The following is a 24,009-nucleotide window of genomic DNA, read 5'->3' as shown; positions in this document are numbered from 1 at the left end:
CTGGACGATTTGAATACTTTCAAGTGCAGGGATTTGGTGCCTTATAGATAAAAAGTGATAACAGAATATCGGCACCAGATATCGGCTATCGGCCTGAAAGGCAGCCAAAAAAAAAAAAAATCGGTATCGTCTCTGAAAAAAATATATTGGTCGATCCACTAATTAGGTGTGATTTTTACTGGATTTTTTTGTCTCAGTCTGATTCACGGTTCCTGACATGATTGCACCTTACCCGAATCGCAGCACGATTACAGTACACGCGTGTGATGGCCAGCCATGTGGGTAAATCCAGCATGTTCTGGAGAGCATCTTCATCAAGCTCCAAATCTGTAAGATGTCCTTCTCCCCGCAGTGTGCTCAGATTGATCTGTTCTGGAGACAAGTTCTTGGCAAACCTTGGGGAAAACACAAAAAAACTTGCTCACTTTTCAGCATTTAAAACTATACAGAAAACGTTTAATAAAAATAAATAATTTGGAGATATGGAGGGGTTACAGGCTTACAGCACACCTCCTAGATTTCTGGGCTATCCCTCTTTTTTCAAACACAAACACACACACACACACTGTGGGTAAGCAAGCATGTCCAAAGGAAAGATTTCTAATTTTCTGATGGATAATGTGTCTATTATTTTTTTTAACAATGTAAGATTTTTTTTGAAATAGCAATATTCGCCTGTCAGTATCACATAACAATACAGGGTAAAAAAATGGTACAAATATACATAGTACACATTGGTATCCCCTTGTGCAGACAAGTGTAAGCCTGTAAACTGCATTCAACAGGAAGACTACTAGGAAAATGGGGCTATCAGTCATTTACTAGGAAAACACTCTCACTTGAACCAGTGAGTCTTTAGATGAACAATGGGGGATCCCCGAGGGGAAACGCAGGGGGAGGCAGCGCGCAGAAGGAGGAGGGCGGGGAGGCAGGAGGGACAGGTGACAGCCAGGCTAGAGATTAACCAGCCAGGTATTATATATAAAACTAAGCGTCCACGTCCGGACTGGGTGGAGAAATCTCCAGCTGTAAAGAACCCCAGGAACCCATGATCATCATTTGAGATCCCAATGGTCTCTGACTAACCCAAGGCCAGGTTTGACAAAATCTGGTCTTCCTGGATAGGAAGACCAGATTTTGTCAAACCTGGCCTTGGGTTAGTCAGAAGCCATTGGGATCTCAAATGATGCCAGCATGAAAATGCAAAATGATGCCAACATTTTGTTAAAATGCTTATTTTTATTGGGTCATGTGTAAACGACCACCCAAACTTTTTTTTCTCAAAAGGAGAAAACTTTGTTGCTGTGACCAAAGAGAAGTCTGTGATAGCTCACACGTTGCCTGTCGTGGCGGCATTCGTTATCTTTTTTTTTTTTTTTTGTCCTTTATCTTCACATGGCAGTCATGTGAATAACATATTTCCTGTCCCTTCATAGCTACATTTTTTTTTTTACTGCATCTATAGGGGCAGCCATGGTTGTCACATGATCTGGACTTCAAACATCTCTGCCTTTGTTCATCTGTTACATAGTGGATTAATGGGGCCAGTAGTTTACACAATAAAAGAGAAGGTTCTTTGGGCTTTCTTTTCAGCTCACATGAAGTGACAAAAACACCACATTTATGGCAAGATCAACATGTATTTTCTGTACTTGCGGACAATGTTCTTAGCATTAAAAATTCATACAAACCACCCTTCTGGGCTGATGTTATGTTATTCCTCGAACAATTGTTTAATTCATCTTTTCCATTGAATGCTATCCACTACTTGCTGGGCCACTCTCTCTGGGACCCTAGGGTGGTCACAAACAATTTAATCCACATTCCAATTAAATGCCCCAAGCAGAGTCACTCCCTCAATTGATGAAACTTCATTGTTTGGTTAGAATGGTATATGTTTCTATGGGCCCTATTAGGTTTCAATGTTTATAAGTGCTACCGTATAGGCAAAGTAATTTTTAAATCAGGCCTCAACAAAATCCGGTCGCAATTGCGACAAGAAATTGTGACCTGGCGTCTGGGGAAGCTTAAGCCTGCAGAAGGCAGCCTCAATTACCGGCCGGCGCAGGCCAGCCGATAATTGAGGCCGCGGCTTTGCGGCCTTCTGCAGGCCTCAGCTTCCTTCTGTGATCTGGCGCCATCTTGTGGTGGCCGTTGTCATTCCAGATTACATTACATTACAAGTAGCAAAACAGCAGTTCTAATGTGTTTTTCAATGTTTTCACTGCCATCTTCTTCCCTCTAATTAGAACCCCCAAACATTATATATATTTTTTATCCTAAAACCCTAGAGAATAAGAAAAAGAAAGTTACCGCTCCAGGTGGATTGTGTTAGGATGATCAGTGTAGTCTCAGGAAATCATAGCTATGATTAGGCACTAATTTATAGTGCAAAACGCGTCAGTGTTTTACTCCCTTGTAGTGTGCTGTGACTTGTAGTGCATTTTTCCTTTTTTTTTTTTAAACAACCATCAAGGTTTTTTGGACTGCGGCTGTCCAGATTTTCTTTTTCCATTTGTTACCCTAGAGATTAAAGTAGCCGTCGTTGCAATACTTTCTATCGCACCGTATTTGCGCAGCGGTCTTACAAGTGCACTTTTTTGGGGGAAAAAAATACACGTTTTTTAATTAAAAAAATAAGACAGTAAAGTTAGCCCAATTTTTTTTTTATATTGTGAAAGATAATGTTACGCCGAGTAAATTGATACTCGACATGTCATGCTTCAAAATTGCGTCCGCTCGTGGAATGGTGACAAACTTTTACCCTTTAAAATCTCCATAGGCGATGTTTAAAAAAATTCTACAGGTTGCATGTTACAGAGAAGGTCTAGGGCTAGAATTATTGCTCTCGTTCTACCAATCGCGTCGATACCTCACATGTGTGGTTTTGAATACAATTTACACATGCGAGCGCTACTCACGTATGCGTTCGCTTCTGCGCGCGAGCTTGGACGGTGTGCGTTTTTTGGCTCCTAACTTTTTTAGCTGGCTCCTAGATTCCAAGCAAATTTCTCAAACCCTGTTTTAAATGGTCAACAATCAATCTCTTTGGCCCCTTTCACGCGTCAGTTTTGATGGCAGACCTAAACGGCCCCTCCATACATCTCTATGGAGCGTCGGATGTCAGCTGAGACATATAGACATATAATGAGCATGAGACATATAATCCGATCCGCTCCGCTAAAAACATCCGTCCCCATCCGTCCATGGCGGATCGGATCGGGTAAGATCTGATGAAAACAGACATGCTGTCCGTTTTTATCAAATCGCTCCATAGGAGACAGCAGCGCCCGACAAGCCCCTCCCCGCTCAGTGAGGAGAGAGGAGCTTGTCATCCGTCGGCTCAGCGGAGATCTGCGGACAGATCTCCCGCTGAGCTGGCAGACTCCGTAGCGACGGAGTCCGCCTAGTGTGAAAGGAGCCTTAAGGCCTGCTTGTATTTGGTTATTGATGTATGCTGATTGAATATATCCTTATTTACGAGACTGACATGACTTGTTGCATTTGAGAAACTTTGCTATAATAACAATAAAAAAGTTAAAAAAAAAAATGTCCCAAGCAACTAAACAGCAGCTCTATTGTCAGAAGCACTTGTCATCACACACAGATTTTCTACTTTGTTAATGGCATAGATGAAGCCAACAAAAAAACTTTCATTAGTCCAGGGCTTGACAAATTTGCTTGGAATCTAGGAGCCAGCTTAAAGTTAGGTGCCAGGAACGCGCCCCGCCCCGCCGAGCTCGCTCGCAGAAGCGAACGCATATGTGAGTAGCGCCCGCATATGAAAGCGGTGTTCAAGCCACACATGTGAGGTATCGTCGCGATTGGTAGAGCGTGAGCAATAATTCGAGCCCTAGACCTCTGTAACTCAAAACATGCAACCTGTAGAATTTTTTAGACGTCACCTATGGAGATTTTAAAGGGGAAAAAGTTTGTCTCCATTCCACGAGCGGACGCAATTTTGAAGCGTGACATGTTGGGTATCAATTTACTCGGCATAACATTATCTTTCACAATATAAAAAAAAAAATTGGGCTAACTTATTTTTTAATAAAAAAAAAAAAGTGTATTTTTTTCCCCCAAAAAAATTGCTTGCAAGACCGCTGCACAAATACGGTGTAACAGAAAGTATTGCAACGACCGCCATTTTATTCTCTAGGGTGTTAGAATAAAAAAAATATAGGATTTTTATAACAGCTCACCTGTAAAATCCTTTTCTTGGAGTACATCACGGGACACACAGCCTAGCAATTAATTACGAAGTGGGTTATATTCCACCTTCAGGTGCTGGACACTGGTGTAATCAATTAGACAGGAAGTTTCCTCCCTATATAACCCCTCCCATACTGGGAGCACCTCAATTTTTGTAGCAAAGCAATAAGTGTCCCAATATCCCCAAACAAGAGGGGCGGGAGCTCTGTGTCCCGTGATGTACTCCAAGAAAAGGATTTTACAGGAAAGCTGTTATAAAAATACTATTTTCTTTATCGTACACATCACGGGACACAGAGCCTAGTAATTATTAACCCTTTCATGCCTATGCCTATGTATGACATTTGGTGTTTACAAGTTAAAATCCATATTTTTGGCTAGAAAATTACTTAGAACCCCCAAACATTATATATATATTTTTAGCAGAGAATCTAGAGAATAAAATGGCGATTGTTGCAATATTTTATGTCATACGGTATTTGTGCGGCGGTGTTTTAAACACAACTTTTTGGGAAAAATTTACTTTCATGAATTTTAAAAAAATGAAAAAGTAAAATTAGCCCAATTTTTTTGCATAATGTGAAAGATGATGTTATGCCGAGTAAATAGATACCAAGCATGACACGCTTTATAATTGCACGCACTCGTGGAATGGCGACAAACTACGGTAACTAAAAATCTCCATAGGCGACGCTTTAAACTTTTTTTACGGTTACCAGGTTAGAGTTACAGAGTAGGCCTAGTGCTATAATTATTGCTCTCGCTCTTACGATCGCGGCGATACCTCACATGTGTTATTTGAACACCGTTTTCATATGCGGGCGCGACTTCCGTATGCGCTTTCTTTGCTGCGCAAGCTCGCGGGGAGGGGGGCGCTTTAAAAAATTTTTTTTTTTGTTTTCTTATTTATTTATTTATTTTTTCTAATATTACATTTTTTTTTTTTTTTTTTTTTACATTTTGATCACTTTTATTGCTGTCACAAGGAATGTAAACATCCCTTGTGACAGCAATAGGTCGTGACAGGTACTCTTTATGGAGGGATCGGGGTCTAAAAGACCTCCGAGCCCTCCTTTGCACTTCAAAGTATTCAGATCGCCGAAAACGGCGATTCTGAATACTGTGTACTTTTTTAAATCCGGCGCCATTGGCAGCCGAGAAACCCGGAAGTGATGTCATGACGCCGCTTCCGTGGTTTCAATGCGCACACTGAATCAAAGCCGTTTACGGCTTTGTTTCAGAGCGCGCCGAGACGCTGGAGGCGCCGGATCGTGGATCGGGTCTCCCGGTGGGACGGGAGGCCCGGTCAGAGCGGCGAGAGGCGGCGGGAGGGGGGGGGATGTCCCCTCCCGCTCCTCCGGCATAACAACCGAGCGGCTTTTAGCCGCATCGGTTGTTATGTTTGGAAAGCCGATCGCCCGCTCTAAACAACGGTACCGGGATGATGCCTGCGGCTGCAGGCATCATCCCGGTACAACCCCTGAAAGCCGAGGACGCATATATGCGTACGCTCGGCGTGAAAGGGTTAAGTGGGACGTCCCAAAGCAATGCTTACTGAGGGGAGGGCGACACAAATAACGCAGACCGCAATCAGACGTGAGGACCTATACTGCTGCCTGCAGCATACTGCGCAAAAAAAGTGGCATCCTCTTGCCGTCTTATATTCACCTGATAAAAATTAGTGAACGTAAGCGCCGACGACCAAGTTTCGGCCTTGCAAATCTAAATCATAAAGGCTTGGTAATGCACCACACATGAAGCGCTTAATATCCTGGTAGGGTGCACCCCAAAAGAAACAGGGGGAAACCCTCTCTTTAACCCACAAGCCTGAATAATAACCTGATGAATCAACATTGAAAACAGTTGATTTAAACGCTGCCTGCACTTTCCTGGGGCCTCCTGGTAGCACAACAACATCAGTATTCCGTATCTTAACAGCCGCTTCAGATAGGCCTTGACTTTTCTTACTCCAACGAGAGAGTGTAACCATTTTAATAGCCGATCTGAACACTGCCTGCCCATATCTATCTGCCCATATCTAGGGTCTTCTGGCAGCACAACTAAATATCAGTTTCCTATATCTGAAACCTTCATTTCAGATTTCTAACTGCTCTCATCTATATTGAGAGAAAAGCAATAACTTTTCCTTCCGCGGAACAAGGTTCTGGAAAAAGGAAGGCAAGAATATCTTGATTCAAATGAAAACTAGATCTTCTAGGAAATAAGGCTGGGTGAGGATTTAACATCACCCTACTTGTAAGAATAATTAAGTATGGCTCTATACAAAGAAAAGTGGCCAATACTGAAAAACTTTTGCGAAGGCTACCGCAACCAAGAACACCAATTCCCTTGTTAGAAGGATGAAGGGAAATATGGTGCATCAGCCCAAGGTGTATAAGTCCGTGAGGAAATAAAACATAACACTTGAGTAATAAGCATAAGATTCTTGTAGGTTAAAGGCCGTGGCTGGGCTATAGCCAAATGCTCGATTTGCTTGCCCTCTGGTAAGCGGCCTGTTATTCCGATGGAGGGTTCACCTATATTGTTTTACATGTCACTTGGTGGTGTGGTTCGTAGGACATTATCTGCAGTGATTTAACCTACAAGAATCTTATGCTTATCACTCAAGTGTTATGTTTTATTTCCTCACGGACTTATACTAACTGAGAGTGATTCATGTTGCAAGATACATATATATGGACTTTTTCTATATACCATATTCTCAGTTTCCTATCAAGAGTGTTTTAATATTTGTGACGCGGCTTTTTGTTTTTGCAAGACAGGATGCAATACCCCCTTACGAAGTAGGCCTGGACAAGATGTAAGGGACCCTGGGTCCCCTACTACCACCCTTACTATTCCTGCACAGTAAGGTCGTCTGGGTTATGCCGGAGCCATTAGGCCGGCTTCCGTTCTCCTCTGATGTTGCATAGAAGCCACTAAAGTCGCGGCACTAGGGGGAGAGAACGCATAAACCAGTGACAACTGGTCCCACAGGATCACTAACGCATCTGTCCCGCATGCGAGTTGATCCTTGGTCCTTGACACAAAGCTGTTCAACTTCTTGTTGAACCTGGACGCCAATACATTTTATGTACAGGGTACCCTTTCTCTGACATTTGGTCAGAAAAAAGTCGGGGTGTAGAGATCATTCTCCTGGAAACAATTGTTGACGGCTCCAGATAATCGCCTGCCAATTCTGCATTCCATGAAATGACTATTGTCAATAGGCAAGGCACAAGCTCCTCTGCCCAAGCCAGAACATGGCTTACTTCCCTCTGGCTGTGTGACTTCTAGTGCCTCCTTGGTAAACAAAGTAAATCACTAGTGTGGCAATGTCAGATTGTACTATGACAGAACAATCCTGCAACCTAAAACGTCCAGGCCCTTAAGCCAGATGCTCCATCAGTAGCTCTAGAATGCTGACGAATAGGGCTCACTTGGAGCTTGACCACTTCCCCTGGGCAGTGGTCTCTTCCAGGCCTGGCCTTCATCCCTAGAGGCCAGCCTTCGTAGCCGCCACCTTCCAGTGAAGCATCTTCTTTTCTGACAATCTTTTGGTTAAGAACCACCAACTGAAATTCCAGCATATCCCTGGGACCAGACTGGATAATGCTAAGTTAGTATCTACTCGTTCCAGGCCGACAGAAAAATGTTTATATCAGCCTTGCATTAAACCGAGCATAGGGAACTGCTTTGAATGAAGCCACCATTTTCCCTAGCACTTTAAGCAAAAGGCAAATGTAAGGAACTGTTCCTTGCCTTGACCACATAGACCAGCTTTCTCATAGCGATGATCTTGTCTGAGGCCAAAAAAAAAAAAAAAAAAAAACTCTTCCTTTTGGGCTGTGTCCCAAACATTCCAAGCTTCTTACCTAACAAAAGAATGTACCTTTAGACTGGGATCCTAACCCAGGAGTTCCAGATACTTGACCATGTTGGACACCCTTAGGTCCAGCCATGCTACTGACTGATCCATCAGCAGGAGTTTGCCTCGGTATTCCATTACTGCTATACCCTGGGCCTTTAGACCTGCTAGAGGCGGGCCCTAGCACCCTGTCAACCCGGGCACGGTGGCTAACCCAAGGGGCAAGACCACTAACTGGAGACAGTGCTGTTCCCCTGCGAAACGCAGACAACCTCTGCAGTCCCATGTAAATAAACACATATGCAAATGGCTCCCCATGTGTGTATGTGGCAAGTGTTAAAGCCATATGTCTCTATGGAAGTGTGTGCTCATGGAAGCATGAATTTATATAAATATGTTTTAGGCAAAACATAAAAAAGGGCGCGCTGTATATACGCATACATATAGCACGTGTGCTATGGAACGAGCATCTTGCAAGCAAGCATGCGTTATGAACGTGTTATGCAACATTGCGCAACATGTACCCATACAGACACATATTCCTATGTAAACACAGGGAATCCTGTATAATTAGGAAACTTCAATTATCATGCCTCATTAAGCAACCATGCAAAATCTAGGCAAACCTTATGTGATCCAGCATCTTTATGCAAGCAAGCATCGTAATGCGATTTTAGTCATTTCTGTGAAAACAAGCCTCTCTGTGTGACCTAATATCCTTGGGTAATCAAGGACTCGTGTGATCAGGTAACCTTGTGTGATCCAGCATCTTTATGCAATCAAGCATTTTTATGCGATTTTAGGCATTTATGTGCAAATAAACCTCTCCGTGCGACTTAAGCACTTTAATGAGACCAAGCATCCTCATGCGACTATGTAAAAAAACATGTAAACCCATACAGACAGAAACATGTATCTTTATGTGATCAACATTAAACATGTTCTGTTACTTGTTTTTACCCCACATGCATTTTGAACATTCCAAACTCATGTATTTTATGCACACTTGTGGACTGGTAAAGAGGAAGTTATCCTCTGCAGACGTGCGCTTCCGCAATCATGCGATATAGCTGTTGTGCGTTAGCAATGTGCACCAGCAACTGTGCATCCCACACAACTGTGGCAGAGCCTGAAGCGGAGGAAGTGAGCCGCTCAACAGACCGGCTAACACTGAGCTTTCGTTCCTGGAGAGCATGGTAAGCGAAACACCAGGTATGTCTCTTTACTGCCTCTAGTGGTGGAAAACAGATAAGACATGCAGCTACTCATGGAAGACAATCCTTAAGGTATTTACCTAGGATTGTCTTCACTTACCTTATCCCCGCTGCAGGATACTGCTGAGCACAGACAGACCCAATCTTCACCCATCACGGCGGGCCAAGTCAACAGACCTTCAGGTACCGGGGTCCATGGTCAGGATCACCACACCCCTGGACCTGTATCGCACCCTGCCAGAAAACTTTTGGTATTGGGTCTGAACAAAGCACTGGAACCCAGGTTCCAGCCCTCTGAAGAGAGGCATTACAGGCCCCAGGTACCATCCACTTTGGCCCAAGGCACTTTGGATGGATCTGTTTTTTATGAAGGCTATTTAAATCCAGCATGGATTCCTCCAGTGGAGCTCTTCAGAGCACATCTTCACTCGTCACCAACACCTTAGACACTGGCGAAAAAAACTGAGGTGCTCCCAGTATGGGAGGGGTTATATAGGGAGGAAACTTCCTGTCTAATTGATTACACCAGTGTCGAGCACCTGAAGGTAGAATATAACCCACTTAGTAATTACTAGGCTCGGTGTCCTGTGATGTACGATAAAGAAATATATATAATGTTTGGGGGTTCTAATTAGAGGGAAGGAGATGACAGTAAAAACAGACAGGGGAAGCTCCATTAGCGGATTAGCATTGCTGGTTGTCTTGTCATACCAACGGCCACCACAAGATGGCGCCAGATCACAGAAGGAAGCATAGGCCTGCAGAAGGCCGCAAAGCCGCGGCCTCAATTACCGGCTGGCGTTGCGCGGCGGGGGAGCACGGAGACACAGGATACCCCAGCTGTGCCGTCCCAGGTCGCTAATTCTAGTTGCAATTGCGACCTGGCCCCCAGGGTTTGTCGAACCCTGCATTAGTCCTATAGGGGGTTATTATTTGATTCCCTGCAGATTTTGTAAGTTTGCCCACTTACAAAGAAATGAAGGCGCTATAAATTGTTATTATAGATGTATTTTAAATTATAGAGTAAAATAAGCATTTGATCCCCTACCAACCAACAATAATTCTGGCTCCCACAGACAGGCTACAGTAGGTGCTCATGTAGTACACAGATTAGTCCCGCCAATTTAAGTAGCTGCTCCTAAAAACAACTTGTTATGTGTATATAAGACACCTGTCCACAGAATCTCAAACCTCACCATCATGGGCAAGACCAAAGAGCTGTCAAAGGACGTCAGGGACAAGATTTTAGACCTGCACAAGGCTGGAATAGGCTACAAGACCAACAGCAAGAAGTTTGGTGAGAAGGAGAAAACTGTTGGATCGATTATTCGCAAATGGAAGAAATACAGAGGCCCTGAAATCCAAGACTGTTCAAATGTCCCTTTTGGTTTGGGAACTGAACAGATTGGAGCATATGTTAAAAAAACAAAAAAACAAAGGCTAATGCTGCTCTTGAAAATAAAAATGAGAAATAAATAAAAAAAATAAATGAAGTGAAGAAAGAGCTGCCAGCACCAAAAAGTCTTCAATACAAAAACTCAAATTAATAAAAATAAAAAAGGAGGTGCAGCGCTGAATAAAATTCCTGATCGCTTAAAAAAGGAAAAAAAATGTTTGTGTCTTCAGATGTGGAAGTGAAAAAACTTCTGAAAATGGAAACTAAAGTGGAAAACACAAGTGTAAAAGTGTCTGTACCACTCTAAAAATGACTTCGCAATATCTGCTCTAAATTAATAGAAAAAAATATAAATCACAAATAATATGTGCTCTAGCAGGATATAAGGTGCGATTAATAATGACAATATATATTAGTGATAATAATATAGAATATTATATTTAATATAGAATTAAAAAAACACATTTTCAAAAATATTGGTGAAAAAAGTCTGAGAAAAGAAAAACTAAAGCAAAAGGTGAAAAACTGAAGCAAAAAGTCCCAATTATGATGACCATAAAATGAAGGGTTAACCAATAAACTTTTATGTGGATGCAAAGACAGGATGGTAAGGAAAGATCCTTCACCCGGAATGTTGACACCCAAAGGTGAGTATAAATATTCTCCTTACCAAAAGAAATCACCACACAAGCAGTCTCTCTGGGCACAGGGAATTCGGTCTCCCAAAAAAGTATAAAGACACACTAGACAGGTTTTTAAAAAGTGATTTATTAGGCAGCTCCGGGGGTCTTCTTCCGACTTCGGGGGTCTCTTCTGCCGCACTCCGGTGCCTTCTCTGCGCAAAGGGAAAGGTGTATAAGCATGCTTATGACCTATGCAGTCAGATGCAGCAATCAAAGTTGCTATTTGACACCTAAATTCTGCATGACTGTAGTGAAATTCTCCTGTGATAGAGCTGAGCGGTAAGGGCATGAGCTAAGGAAGACTGAAGCAGAGGTGGGGCAATCCTCGATTGCCGCATTTTGCCACTATTCCGGATCCAGTACTCTGGGCACGGTTTAAAATTATGACACTGGGGGACATAGTGTTCAATGGTGGACTTCTTCCCTTCGATGATCTCAAGCGGACCCATAACCTGCCTAATCATATGCCGTTTCGGTATCTACAACTAAGACACGCGTTTCGGGCCCAATTCCCACGGAGTGTTAGGTTGAAGGCGACCACGGTAGAGACCTTGCTGAGGGCCTCGGATACGAGGGGCACTCTTTCTGTCCTCTACTCCATCCTTGCGGGACTGGACACCTCGAAGGTTTCCCAGCTTTTCTCGGCATGGCAGGTGGATATCCCGGTGCTGACCGATGACGATTGGGAAGAGGGCATCCAGCAATACGTCCCGTTAATTATATCAGCTAGAGACCGTCTCATGCAGCTGAAATTTCTGCATCGGGTATACTACTCTCCTGAACGATTAGCTCGTATTTACCCTGTCGTCATGTCATAGATGTAGTGTTGAGGTTGGTACCTTTTTCCATGTGGTGTGGTCATGACCACAATTGAGGCCTTTTTAGATGGGGGTGGTGGAGACAAACTCCATAGGTGGATTGCGGGTCCACTGTGATCCGGTGCCCCTATTGTTGGGTATCTGTGATACGCTGGAGGCCCCGCAGTCTAAGAAGCTTTTTGTATTTTATGCTGCATTCTATGCCAGGAAAGCTATTCTGGCTACAATGGAACAGGCCCTTACCCCCTACGGTCCAACAATGGCAGTCCCTGATAGACTTGGCATTGCCGTTATACAAACTAACATATATGGGCGGCAACTGCCCAAAGAAATTTGACAAGCTATGGGCGGCGTGGGTTCCGTGAACGCAGGGTGCCTCTGGATTAGGACTCGGAACCAGGTGCTGCGGGAAAATTTGTATGAATAGTTGTTGTTCGTATGGCCTTTTGATGGGGACTTCTAACTGCAGTGGAAGCGAGACTCCTTCTTCCCCTCTTTTCTCCCTCTCTCCCCCCTCACCCTTTTCCCCCCAGGAGGACGGGGGGCTCTCTTCTTTGTGTTTCTGACATTTCGGCATGATCCGTTGTGCGCCTGGGTGGTAGCACCCCTCCCCCCCTGATTGCTCTACTGTAATTTGCTGTAATTCTCACTGACCTGTTTTTCACTGAACCTAGCTGAATTATGTAAGGATGATATGATTGTACTGCTGCTCTCTTTTTCTGTTTTGTCTAAATACTTGAATAATTTTTTTTTTTTCAACAAAAAAAAAGACTGAAGCAGAGGGCGAAATTCCAGGCCGTCGATGTCCAGCACCTCAGGAACCAGAACTGATAGTGAATAGCGAGATGTGTCTAGGATCTGACAAGTTGCACTGCAAGTTTGGAAACAAAGAAGCTCATTGTACAAGGCTAGGCCTCGAATATTCACAAACCTGGCTGCTGGTAACAGGAGAGAGTCAGGCAGTCCAAGGTGACCAGGTCACTGTAGGCAGACAGCAGCAACAAACCAAGGTGAGGTCTACATGCCACTTGCAGTCAGAAGCAACAGCACGAAGCTTCCACAATACTGAATGGTGGCAAAGAGAGGGCAAAGCATGTGCAACACTCCTAGAAGTAGATGAGCACCCAATGCTCAGTCCCTTAGTGTTAATCTCCGCTGTGGTAACCAAACAATAAGCAGGGTTTTAAATGGTGCCCAGTGGTCCTAGAAACGAGGCAGCTCCTGGGGCTCGGCCCATACGGCCCACTCACAGTGTTTCTTCAAAAACAGGGTAACACCTGGGGATGAGCCAGGGCTTTGGACCTAGAGAGTGCTTCAAGGCTTACATTGCCCAAAGGACGCGCTCTAGGCTAGTTTACACATCCAGTTCAGCAGTGGTCAGATACAGCACTCAAAAGTCAAGCTCAAGAAAGGCTGATCTGGATAGCTGTATAGAGAGACCAACTCAGCAGTGATGTAGCAAGAGTCTTGATTGAAAAAACAATAACAAAAGGATAGCTAGGAGGAAAAATAAAGGCTAGCATTTTCTACAGGATGAATATTCATGCTTCAATCTACACAGAATGGGTGACCATCCTCCTAGGACACCAGCAATAAACTGAAGTACAGTGTATGCTGGGAGGAGAAGGGAGTATACTGGGCTTGGTTTGCCAGTTTGCCAGTATGCAATCCTCCTATAGACATCCAGTTATCTTAAACTCAATGGTTCGAAAACAGAGCTTCTCCTGTTTCACGCAAACCGGAAAAGTCACTCCACCCCAACTTGGACCCCACCGCCCATTCTGGGTAAAAATATCACCCCTAGCACCAAAGTCAAAAGTCTCGGAGTCATCTTCGACTCCTACATGACAATGGATGCACAAATAGGGTCAGTAGTCAGCGGATCCCATCATCTGCTGCGCCTACTATGCCGACTTACCCCCTTTATCCCTAAAAAGGACATTGCAGTCATGGTGGGAACAATCATCAATTCCAGATTCAACTATGCTAATGCCCTCTAATTAGGACTTCCCAAATACCAAATCACTCGTCTGCAAGTCGTTCAAAATACGGCCGCTCGATTAGTGACTGGCAAAAAAACATGGGAGTCAATCTCCTTTTCGCTTAGATCACTTCACTGGCTACCAGTAAAAGACAGAATCACTTTTAAGGCACTGTGCCTAACACACAAGTGTATTCAAGGAAACGCTTATGTGGAAAAGTGTAGCGCTAACAATGAAACAAATTATGATAAACAATATAGTTTAAATCGATGATGTTCTTTTTGTAACGAAACATGTCGGGATGGACTGCTGTTGTTCCTGCTACCCTTTTTTTATGAGCTCAATTGACCATTGCAAAATGTGAGTTACTCTCTTTTAAAATAAATATTGTTTTTTTACGGAATTATGCTATGTGTGCCCTGCTTTCTCTCTTTCATGCTTATCGGTTGGATTACTGATTTGCCCTCTGTGTGATCTGTTGAATATCGCTGCCTGCTGGGAACCACTTTTTAATCATCTGCTTGAGGTTTTGCCTTCATTGATACCGAATCGCATGACGTGTATGGTGTACCCGCTTCCGCATATCATCTTTAACAAAGCTTGATTGGCCTAGTAGGTATACGCCTGTCTGGGTCCAATCGATCCGGTAAGCCCCTTGTCATAAGTGGTGGTGGACTTCTCACTTTTTCATACATTGGATTTTGTGTTTCTATTTATTCAGTGGAATTGATTCACGGATTTATCCAACATTATATGGACTTCCAATATACCATTTATTCACATGTGGTGTTGCACGATTTAATCTATATTGTTTATCATAATTTGTTTCATTGTTAGCGCTACACTTTTCCACATGTTTTACTGAGCAACTTTTTGATCTCTTTTGCTGTGTTAGCGGCTTTTTAGTTTATTAGATAGCGCAGTATTTTTTCTTTTTTTCGATTTTATTCAAGGAAACGCTCCCCAATATCTATGCGAAAAAATAAAAGCCCATAACCCAAATCGCATTCTGCGATCGACAAATCAAAACCTACTGGAAATACCCAAGGGAAGATACAAATCCAAAGGAGATCGGAGATTTGCTGTCCAAGGACCTCGACTGTGAAATGCACTACCAACCACCATCTGGAGTCAGACCACTTGGCCTTCAGGAGAATGATTAAAACTCATCTCTTCTGAGGTAAAGGGTTTCCTTACCGAAGGAATGGAAACAGCGCCCCGAGGCGATTCAGTTCGCAAGTGTTGCGCTTTATAAGTTTTTCACTCACTCACTCACTCACTCAAGGAGGTATAGCCCAAAAGTCTTGGAATGAATGCGTCTCTCAATGACAAGAAGGAAAAGAAGGCTTCTGGTACTGTTTGTGTGCAGACTCTGTAGCAGGTAGGGTTGTTGTCACAAGTACAGGCCAGGAGCGAGGCTTAAAAAAAAAAAAAAAAAAAGAAGAAGAAGAGGGTCTTGCCAAATGTACCCAAGTAATTTTTTTTTTACGGTTTATGGTTTTATTAAATGCAGTTTTTCAATTTTGTTAAGGGACATTGGTTAATTTGCCTGTTTAAAAGAGAGGTCCAGCCTGAGTTCGTTTGGCTGGGCTTCTCCTATAGGTCACAGGAGTTTGATTCATTTTGCTCTCCTGTGACCCGTTTTCAGCAGAGAGCGGGCTGAAGTCCACTCTCTGCTGACGTCACCAATATCAGTCCAAAAAACGCGACATCCCGGCTCTGGGAGTCTGGATCCGCCAAGTGCCTGGACTGACGCCCATCTCCGCCTCTCAGGGAGCAGCTGAGATGGCCGCTCCCCGGCCCTCCACAGATCAGCGTTCCAGTAAGCGTGGAGGAGAGGAGCAGGAGAGCTGCTGACTGACAGGTAGCAGTTCTCCGTTTGGGGATCTGTAAGAACCGGGCCAACGGTGATGTTCAATCGATTGGTTCTCAGTGCAGAGACACCGGAGGACAGATGCAGCATCCTCCTAGGTAAGTATGAAACTGCAATAACCCCAAACCCATACTTCTCTTTTAAGTACAATGGGGACCATTAGACCCTTTTCACACTGGGGCGTTTTTCAGGCACTTTAGCGTTAAAAAAAAACGCCTGTAAAGCACCTGAAAGAAGCTGCATCTGCAATCCCAATGTAAAAGCTTGAGTACCTTCACACTAAAGCAGGGTTTGACAATTACCGGGCGCCAGGTCGCAATTGTGACTAGAATTAGCGACCTGGCGCAAGCTGGAGTAACCTGCGTCTCCGTGCACCCCACCGCGCGATCACAGAGTGTCGCTCCGGCCGGTAATTGAGGCCACGTCTTTGTGGCCTACTGCAGGCCTAGGATTCCTTCTGTAGTCTGGGGCCATCTTGTGGTCGCCGCTGGTATGACAAGAGACAACCAGTAATACAAATGGGGATTTCTGCATGTATTTACTGCCCGCCCATCTCCTTCCCAAAGTGGGATTGTGGCCGTCATCTTTTTTATATATATATATATATATATATATATATATATATATATATATATATATATATATATATATATATATATATATATATATATATATATATATATATATATATATATATATATATATATATATATATATATATATATATATTCTTTTTTTTAATTTTAAGTAAAAACTGTTTCTTTTTTTTCTTAAAGTGGATGTAAACCCCAAATTTTTTTTTTTTTTATGTCACAATGTAGAGTATAAGATTTCCTATCATCTGTGCACAGTCTTGCCACACAGAGTTAATCCGGCGCTGAGCAATCCTCTTTTAATGTTCAGTGAAAATTAACAGAATTCCAGATAAAAACTTGCCAAAATTATAAAGTCCGTTTCTCTGTTCTTGCTTTGTGTTACAGGTTATTTACATATCTAGCTTGGACATGTTTATTATATGTTATGTTATGTTTATCATAATATGAGGTGATCCAAAGTTCATTGTATATTACCAGGATATGTAAATAACCTGTAACACAAAGCAAGAACAGAGAAACAGACTTTATAATTTGGCAAGTTTTTATCTGGAATTCTGTTAATTTTCACTGAACATTAAAAGAGGATTGCTCAGCGCCGGATTAACTCTGTGTGGCAAGACTGGGCACAGATGATAGGGAATCTTATACTCTACATTATGACATAAAAAAAAATAAAAAAAAATAAAAAATTTTGGGTTTACATCCACTTTAATTAAAATTATTTTATTAATTTGTCATCTTCCTGCTTGGCCTCTTTCACACTGGCTGTCTGATCAGGTTTGCCTGTCAGTTTTTCTGGCGGACCTGAACGGCGCTCAATGCTTCTCTATGCTACGCAATGCTATGAAGCGTCGGATGTCAGCGGTGACATAAAATCAGACAGATACGACGATACGTCTCCATCCGTCCATGGCGGATCGGATTAGGTGAGATCTGATGAAAAACAGGCATGCTGTCCATTTTCGTCCGATCTCTCCATAGGAGACAGCGGTGCTGGACAAGCCCCTCCCCGCTCAGTGAGCAGAGAGGGACCTGTCATCCGCCGGCTCAGCGGAGAGATCTCCCGCTGAGCTGGCGGACCGCTGCAAGTGGATCCGTCCCCGTAGGGAAGGGGCCTAAGCAGGGATATGGCGGTCTTGTGTCCCTGCAAGGCAGGAAATAAAAACCGTGTATATTATTATCACTGATCACTGTATTATGCTCCATGCACACTGAAGCTGATAAACTGCAGTTTATTGGCGTTTTGGGCTTTTTTTTAAAAGCCCATAAACGGAACTCTATGCACACATGGGTGTTTTTTTAGTGTTAATGAGCTTTGGTGGCTTTTTTCTGAACGCTTGAAATTTGCGTTCAAAGTGCCGTTACTCTGCGGGAAAAAACGCAAAACGCTGAAAAACTCTGGCGCCAGCGGTTTTTTATCCATTAAAAAAAAAAAAAAGCTAAAAACGCTACACTAAAAAACACTAATAAACGCTATTGCAAAAACGCTAAAAAACGTTGAAAGGCTCCCTGCAAAGCTACTGGCGTTTTTTTTTATAGCTTTTTTTTAGCTTCAGTGTGCATGGAGCCTTAGTGTCACTTGAGATGTCAGTAGCAGTTAGTTCCGACCCAGTGTCAGATTGTATGCCGCACTATCACAGTCCCGCTCTAAGTTGCTTATCACCACCATTACTAGTATTAAAAAAAAAAAAACGAACTAACTTTCACACAAACCTAATAATAATATACACTTATTGTGATTTTTTTTAACTAAAGACATGTAGCAGAATGCTATGTTTGGTTCTAGTCGCCTTTCTGTGTAAATTTAAGATTGATTGATTTTTATATTAAAAAAAAAAAAAAAGCTTGGTCGGTCGTAAAAATAAAAAAACTGGCTCCTAACTTTTTTAGCTGGCTTCTAGATTCCAAGCAAATTTGTCAAGCCCTGCACTAAAACGCCTGAAAAAAGCCCCAGTGTGAAAGGTGTCTTAGCGTTAAAAAAAAGCGCCTGTAAAGCGTCTGAAAGAAGCCTCATCTGCAATTCCAATGTGAAAGCCCTGCACTGGCCGGGCATCAAAAAAAGTCCCGCAAGCAGCTTCTTTGCAGCGCTTTAGGAACATTGAATACACTGCTCCTAACGCGCCCCTTCCCATTGGGGCACTTTTTTTACCGCCTAAGCGCCTGAAAAACGCCCCAGTGTGAAAGTGGAGCTTTACCAGCGTTTTTCGGGCACTGACAGCGTGAAAGGGCTCTGAAAGCACTCTGGCTTTCACATTGGGATTGCAGGTGAGGCTTCTTTCAGGCGCTTTACATGCGCTTTTTTTACGCCAAATTGCCTGAAAAATGCCCCAGTGCGAAAAGGGGTCTAACTGTGTGTTTTGCTGTTGGTAGTGAAGACAGCGTCGTTATATAATCTAAAGTGATGTAAAGTTAATTTTTACAACGTTACCAGGAAGGAAATGAGCAACGGTTTAAATGATAAAATGAAGGAAGATGAAGGGAGAATTTGTACTAACAGTTGTGAGCATTACCATATGATATCTACAGGTGACAAAAGGGAAAAAAAATTTACTTATTTTATTTAATAAGACAGTATAAAAGCATACTGTGCCAAGTCCTCTACATTTCGTTTTTTCTACAATTAAAAGCAGTAAAGTGAATGAAAGATCATTTATGACCAGTTGCTATAGAACAACACACGTTTCTCATTGGTATATAGTGCTGATGGTATTCAGGCAATGTAAATAAATCTTTGACAACGTATTTAATGCTATTTTCAGAGTGCCTACTTTTCCACAAACAACTCTCAACTTTTCTCATCTTAACACGACACAATAGATAGGAAAAACTACTTTTCACGTCATAAAGCCTCTGTGGGTCATTGCCCACTATTTACAGAGGCGTGTTTCTAAATACCAGTGTGCTAACAAAGGCATGTAGGAGTATAGAGAAACTGTCAGCTAAACTAGGGTGCAGCTTTTTAGCTCTACAGTACAATATATGGCAGAAAATAATTTAAATGCAGTCGCTATAGTTTTAAAGTCTGAAAGAAAAACACAGCCGTTTTTATATATATATATATATATATATATATATATATATATATATATATATATATATATATATATATATATATATATATATATAAAATTGTGTTATATTCGACTTTTTTATTAATATCATCAATTTAAAGTAATATGAATTTATTGTTGGCCCCTTTAGTGCAAGAAAGGTCAAGAAAAATGCAGTCTGCATTCTCCAACCATCTCTCGTATCATGCCCTCAGTCTCTGACCATCTCTCGTATCATGCCCCCAGTCTCTAACCATCTCTCGTATCATGCCCTCAGTCTCCAACCATCTCTCGTATCATGCCCTCAGTCTCCAACCATCTCTCGTATCATGCCCTCAGTCTCCAACCATCTCTCGTATCATGTCCTCAGTCTCCAACCATCTCTCGTATCATGTCCTCAGTCTCCAACCATCTCTCGTATCATGTCCTCAGTCTCCAACCATCTCTCGTATCATGTCCTCAGTCTCCAACCATCTCTCGTATCATGCCCTCAGTCTCCAACCATCTCTCGTATCATGCCCTCAGTCTCCAACCATCTCTCGTATCATGCCCTCAGTCTCTAACCATCTCTCGTATCATGTCCTCAGTCTCTAACCATCTCTCGTATCATGTCCTCAGTCTCTAACCATCTCTCGTATCATGCCCTCAGTCTCTAACCATCTCTCGTATCTTGCCCTCAGTCTCTAACCATCTCTCGTATCATGTCCTCAGTCTCTAACCATCTCTCTTTTTATGTCCTCAGTCTCTAACCATCTCTCGTATCATGTCCTCAGTCTCTAACCATCTCTCGTATCATGTCCTCAGTCTCTAACCATCTCTCGTATCATGCCCTCAGTCTCTAACCATCTCTCGTATCATGTCCTCAGTCTCTAACCATCTCTCGTATCATGTCCTCAGTCTCTAACCATCTCTCGTATCATGTCCTCAGTCTCTAACCATCTCTCGTATCATGCCCTCAGTCTCTAACCATCTCTCGTATCATGCCCTCAGTCTCTAACCATCTCTCGTATCTTGCCCTCAGTCTCTAACCATCTCTCGTATCATGTCCTCAGTCTCTAACCATCTCTCTTTTTATGTCCTCAGTCTCTAACCATCTCTCGTATCATGTCCTCAGTCTCTAACCATCTCTCGTATCATGCCCTCAGTCTCTAACCATCTCTCGTATCATGTCCTCAGTCTCTAACCATCTCTCTTTTTATGTCCTCAGTCTCTAACCATCTCTCGTATCATGTCCTCAGTCTCTAACCATCTCTCGTATCATGCCCTCAGTCTCTAACCATCTCTCGTATCATTCCCTCAGTCTCTAACCATCTCTCGTATCATGCCCTCATGCCGTGTACACACAATCATTTTTCGGCATGAAAAACACACACACACACGTTAATGGCAATCTGCTTTCCAGCACACAGACATTAAACTTAACGACATGCACAAGAAAATCAATAAAAATATGAAATATTTTTTTACATAACACTAGTGTTAAACAGGTCTTGAAATTCATCATCCAATGCTCAGCAGCCCTCATTTTGGGAGGGAAAATGGCAGTACTAGGTGCCTATCAATTTTTGGTGTATGCATACTGTATGTGATCACAGGGAACATGCTGACAGGAGGTGACAGTAGAATGAGCAGAGGTTATAAGAGGGTGTGTGTGTGTAAAATAAAAAGTACAAAATTAAAGTGGATGTAAACCCACTCTCATCCTTTTGTAACTACTGTCATAGTGCTGATCTATAAGGATATACAAGCCTCCTGCATGTATCCTTACCTGTCAAATATCTCCCCTCTGTCTGTTATGAGACCTTAAAAACTTCAGATTCTGTGGGTGGGTCTGTTGTCTTGAGCTCCTGGGTGGAGTTGTGATGTCAGTAGACTCCCCGCCCACCTGTACACTCCCCTTGTCAACATGCATTTTCTCCTGTGTATTCCTTACAATGAATTCTGCTATGATCACCAACATCCAGTCAAAATCCAAAAAAGTAACCACATGACTTCAGAAAAGGAGTGGGGGTGGGAATTAAAAAAAAATTGCCTGTCTCCAGGCTAGTGCATGAGATATGTAAATAACCTGTCACTCAAAGCAAGGGGAAAGAACGGACAAAAGTTTTCTCCTGTTTGTCCGTTTATCTCACTGAAAAAAAAAAAAAAAGAAGAGGATTGTTCAGAGCTGGATCAACTCTTTGTGGCAAGACTGGGCAAAGATGATAGGAAATCTTATACCCTACATTGTTTACATCCACTTTAAGGGTTTATTCACATGCGTTCTCATACAGTGTGAATAAGCAGTTTGTTTGTGCGGCTAGAGCTGCTTGTTAATCTATGGCAGTGATGGCCAACCTTGGCACCCCAGATCTTTTGAAACTACATTTCCCATGATGCTCAACTACACTGCAGAGTGCATGAGCATCATGGGAAATGTAGTTCCAAAACATCTGGGGTGCCAAGGTTGGCCATCACTGATCTATGGGGACGCAGCAGCTGTATGAACACAGCCACAGGTCCTAACTTGACAGGTGTGGGTAAGTGGCCCCGAATTCACACTGTCTGTATTGGGGGCTGTACACCTGCACCCACACACCTGTCATAATACTTGTGGCTGTGTTCATACAGATTTAAAAGAAAAGAACCTGGATAATGTCTGTTATACAGTGAGGAAAATAAGTATTTGAACACCCTGCTATTTTGCAAGTTCTCCCACTTGGAAATCGTGGAGGGGTCTGAAATTGTCATCGTAGGTGCATGTCCACTGTGAGAGACATAATCAAAAAAAAAAAAATCCAGAAATCACAATTTATGATTTTTTAACTATTTATTTGTATGATACAGCTGCAAATAAGTATTTGAACACCCTCAAAGACCTGTTAGTCTGCCTTTAAAATGTCCACCTCCACTCCATTTATTATCCTAAATTAGATGCACCTGTTTGAGGTCATTAGCTGCATAAAGACACCTGTCCACTCCATACAATCAGTAAGAATCCAACAACTAACATGGCCAAGACCAAAGAGCTGTCCAAAGACACAAGAGACAAAATTGTACACCTCCACAAGGCTGGAAAGGGCTACGGGGAAATTGCCAAGCAGCTTGGTGAAAAAAGGTCCACTGTTGGAGCAATCATTAGAAAATGGAAGAAGCTAAACATGACTGTCAATCTCCCTCGGACTGGGGCTCCATGCAAAATCTCACCTCGTGGGGTCTCAATGATCCTAAGAAAGGTGAGAAATCAGCCCAGGACTACACGGGAGGAGCTGGTCAATGACCTGAAAAGAGCTGGGACCACCGTTTCCAAGGTTACTGTTGGTAATACACTAAGACGTCATGGTTTGAAATCATGCATGGCACGGAAGGTTCCCCTGCTTAAACCAGCACATGTCAAGGCCCGTCTTAAGTTTGCCAATGACCATTTGGATGATCCAGAGGAGTCATGGGAGAAAGTCATGTGGTCAGATGAGACCAAAATAGAACTTTTTGGTCATAATTCCACTAACCGCGTTTGGAGGAAGAAGAATGATGAGTACCATCCCAAGAACACCATCCCTACTGTGAAGCATGGGGGTGGTAGCATCATGCTTTGGGGGTGTTTTTCTGCACATGGGACAGGGCGACTGCACTGTATTAAGGAGAGGATGACCGGGGCCATGTATTGCGAGATTTTGGGCAACAACCTCCTTCCCTCAGTTAGAGCTTTGAAGATGGGTCGAGGCTGGGTCTTCCAACATGACAATGACCCGAAGCACACAGCCAGGATAACCAAGGAGTGGCTCTGTAAGAAGCATATCAAGGTTCTGGCGTGACCTAGCCAGTCTCCAGACCTAAACCCAATAGAGAATCTTTGGAGGGAGCTCAAACTCCGTGTTTCTCAGCGACAGCCCAGAAACCTGACTGATCTAGAGAAGATCTGTGTGGAGGAGTGGGCCAAAATCCCTCCTCCAGTGTGTGCAAACCTGGTGAAAAACTACAAGAAACGTTTGACCTCTGTAATTGCAAACAAAGGCTACTGTACCAAATATTAACATTGATTTTCTCAGGTGTTCAAATACTTATTTGCAGCTGTATCACACAAATAAATAGTTTAAAAAAATCATACATTGTGATTTCTGGATTTTTTTTTTTGATTATGTCTCTCACAGTGGACATGCACCTACGATAACAATTTCAGACCCCTCCATGATTTCCAAGTGGGAGAACTTGCAAAATAGCAGGGTGTTCAAATATTTATTTTCATCACTGTATATTGAGGCGGGCCTATTGATGAAGAAAAGCAATCTCATTTAACCTGGCTTTGCTTCACTCTTTGTTAATGGCTTTTGTGGTAAT

At 42.8% G+C, this 24,009-nt stretch overlaps 1 protein-coding gene across 1 annotated transcript in view; it reads right to left on the bottom strand.

Annotated features, from left to right (window-relative positions):
- The window catches only part of UHRF1BP1 (UHRF1 binding protein 1), a 116,885-nt gene that overhangs the window by 80,985 nt on the left and 11,891 nt on the right, over positions 1 to 24,009 (bottom strand). The window contains exon 2 of the mRNA XM_040337780.1: positions 233 to 395. Coding sequence (XP_040193714.1) covers positions 233 to 395 — 163 coding nt within the window. The remainder of the gene's footprint in view (positions 1 to 232; positions 396 to 24,009) is intronic.

The sequence above is a fragment of the Rana temporaria genome, chromosome 2 (assembly GCF_905171775.1).
Source record: "Rana temporaria chromosome 2, aRanTem1.1, whole genome shotgun sequence".
NCBI classification, from domain to species: Eukaryota; Metazoa; Chordata; class Amphibia; order Anura; family Ranidae; genus Rana; species Rana temporaria.
This window is presented reverse-complemented; position numbering and strand designations above follow the sequence as displayed.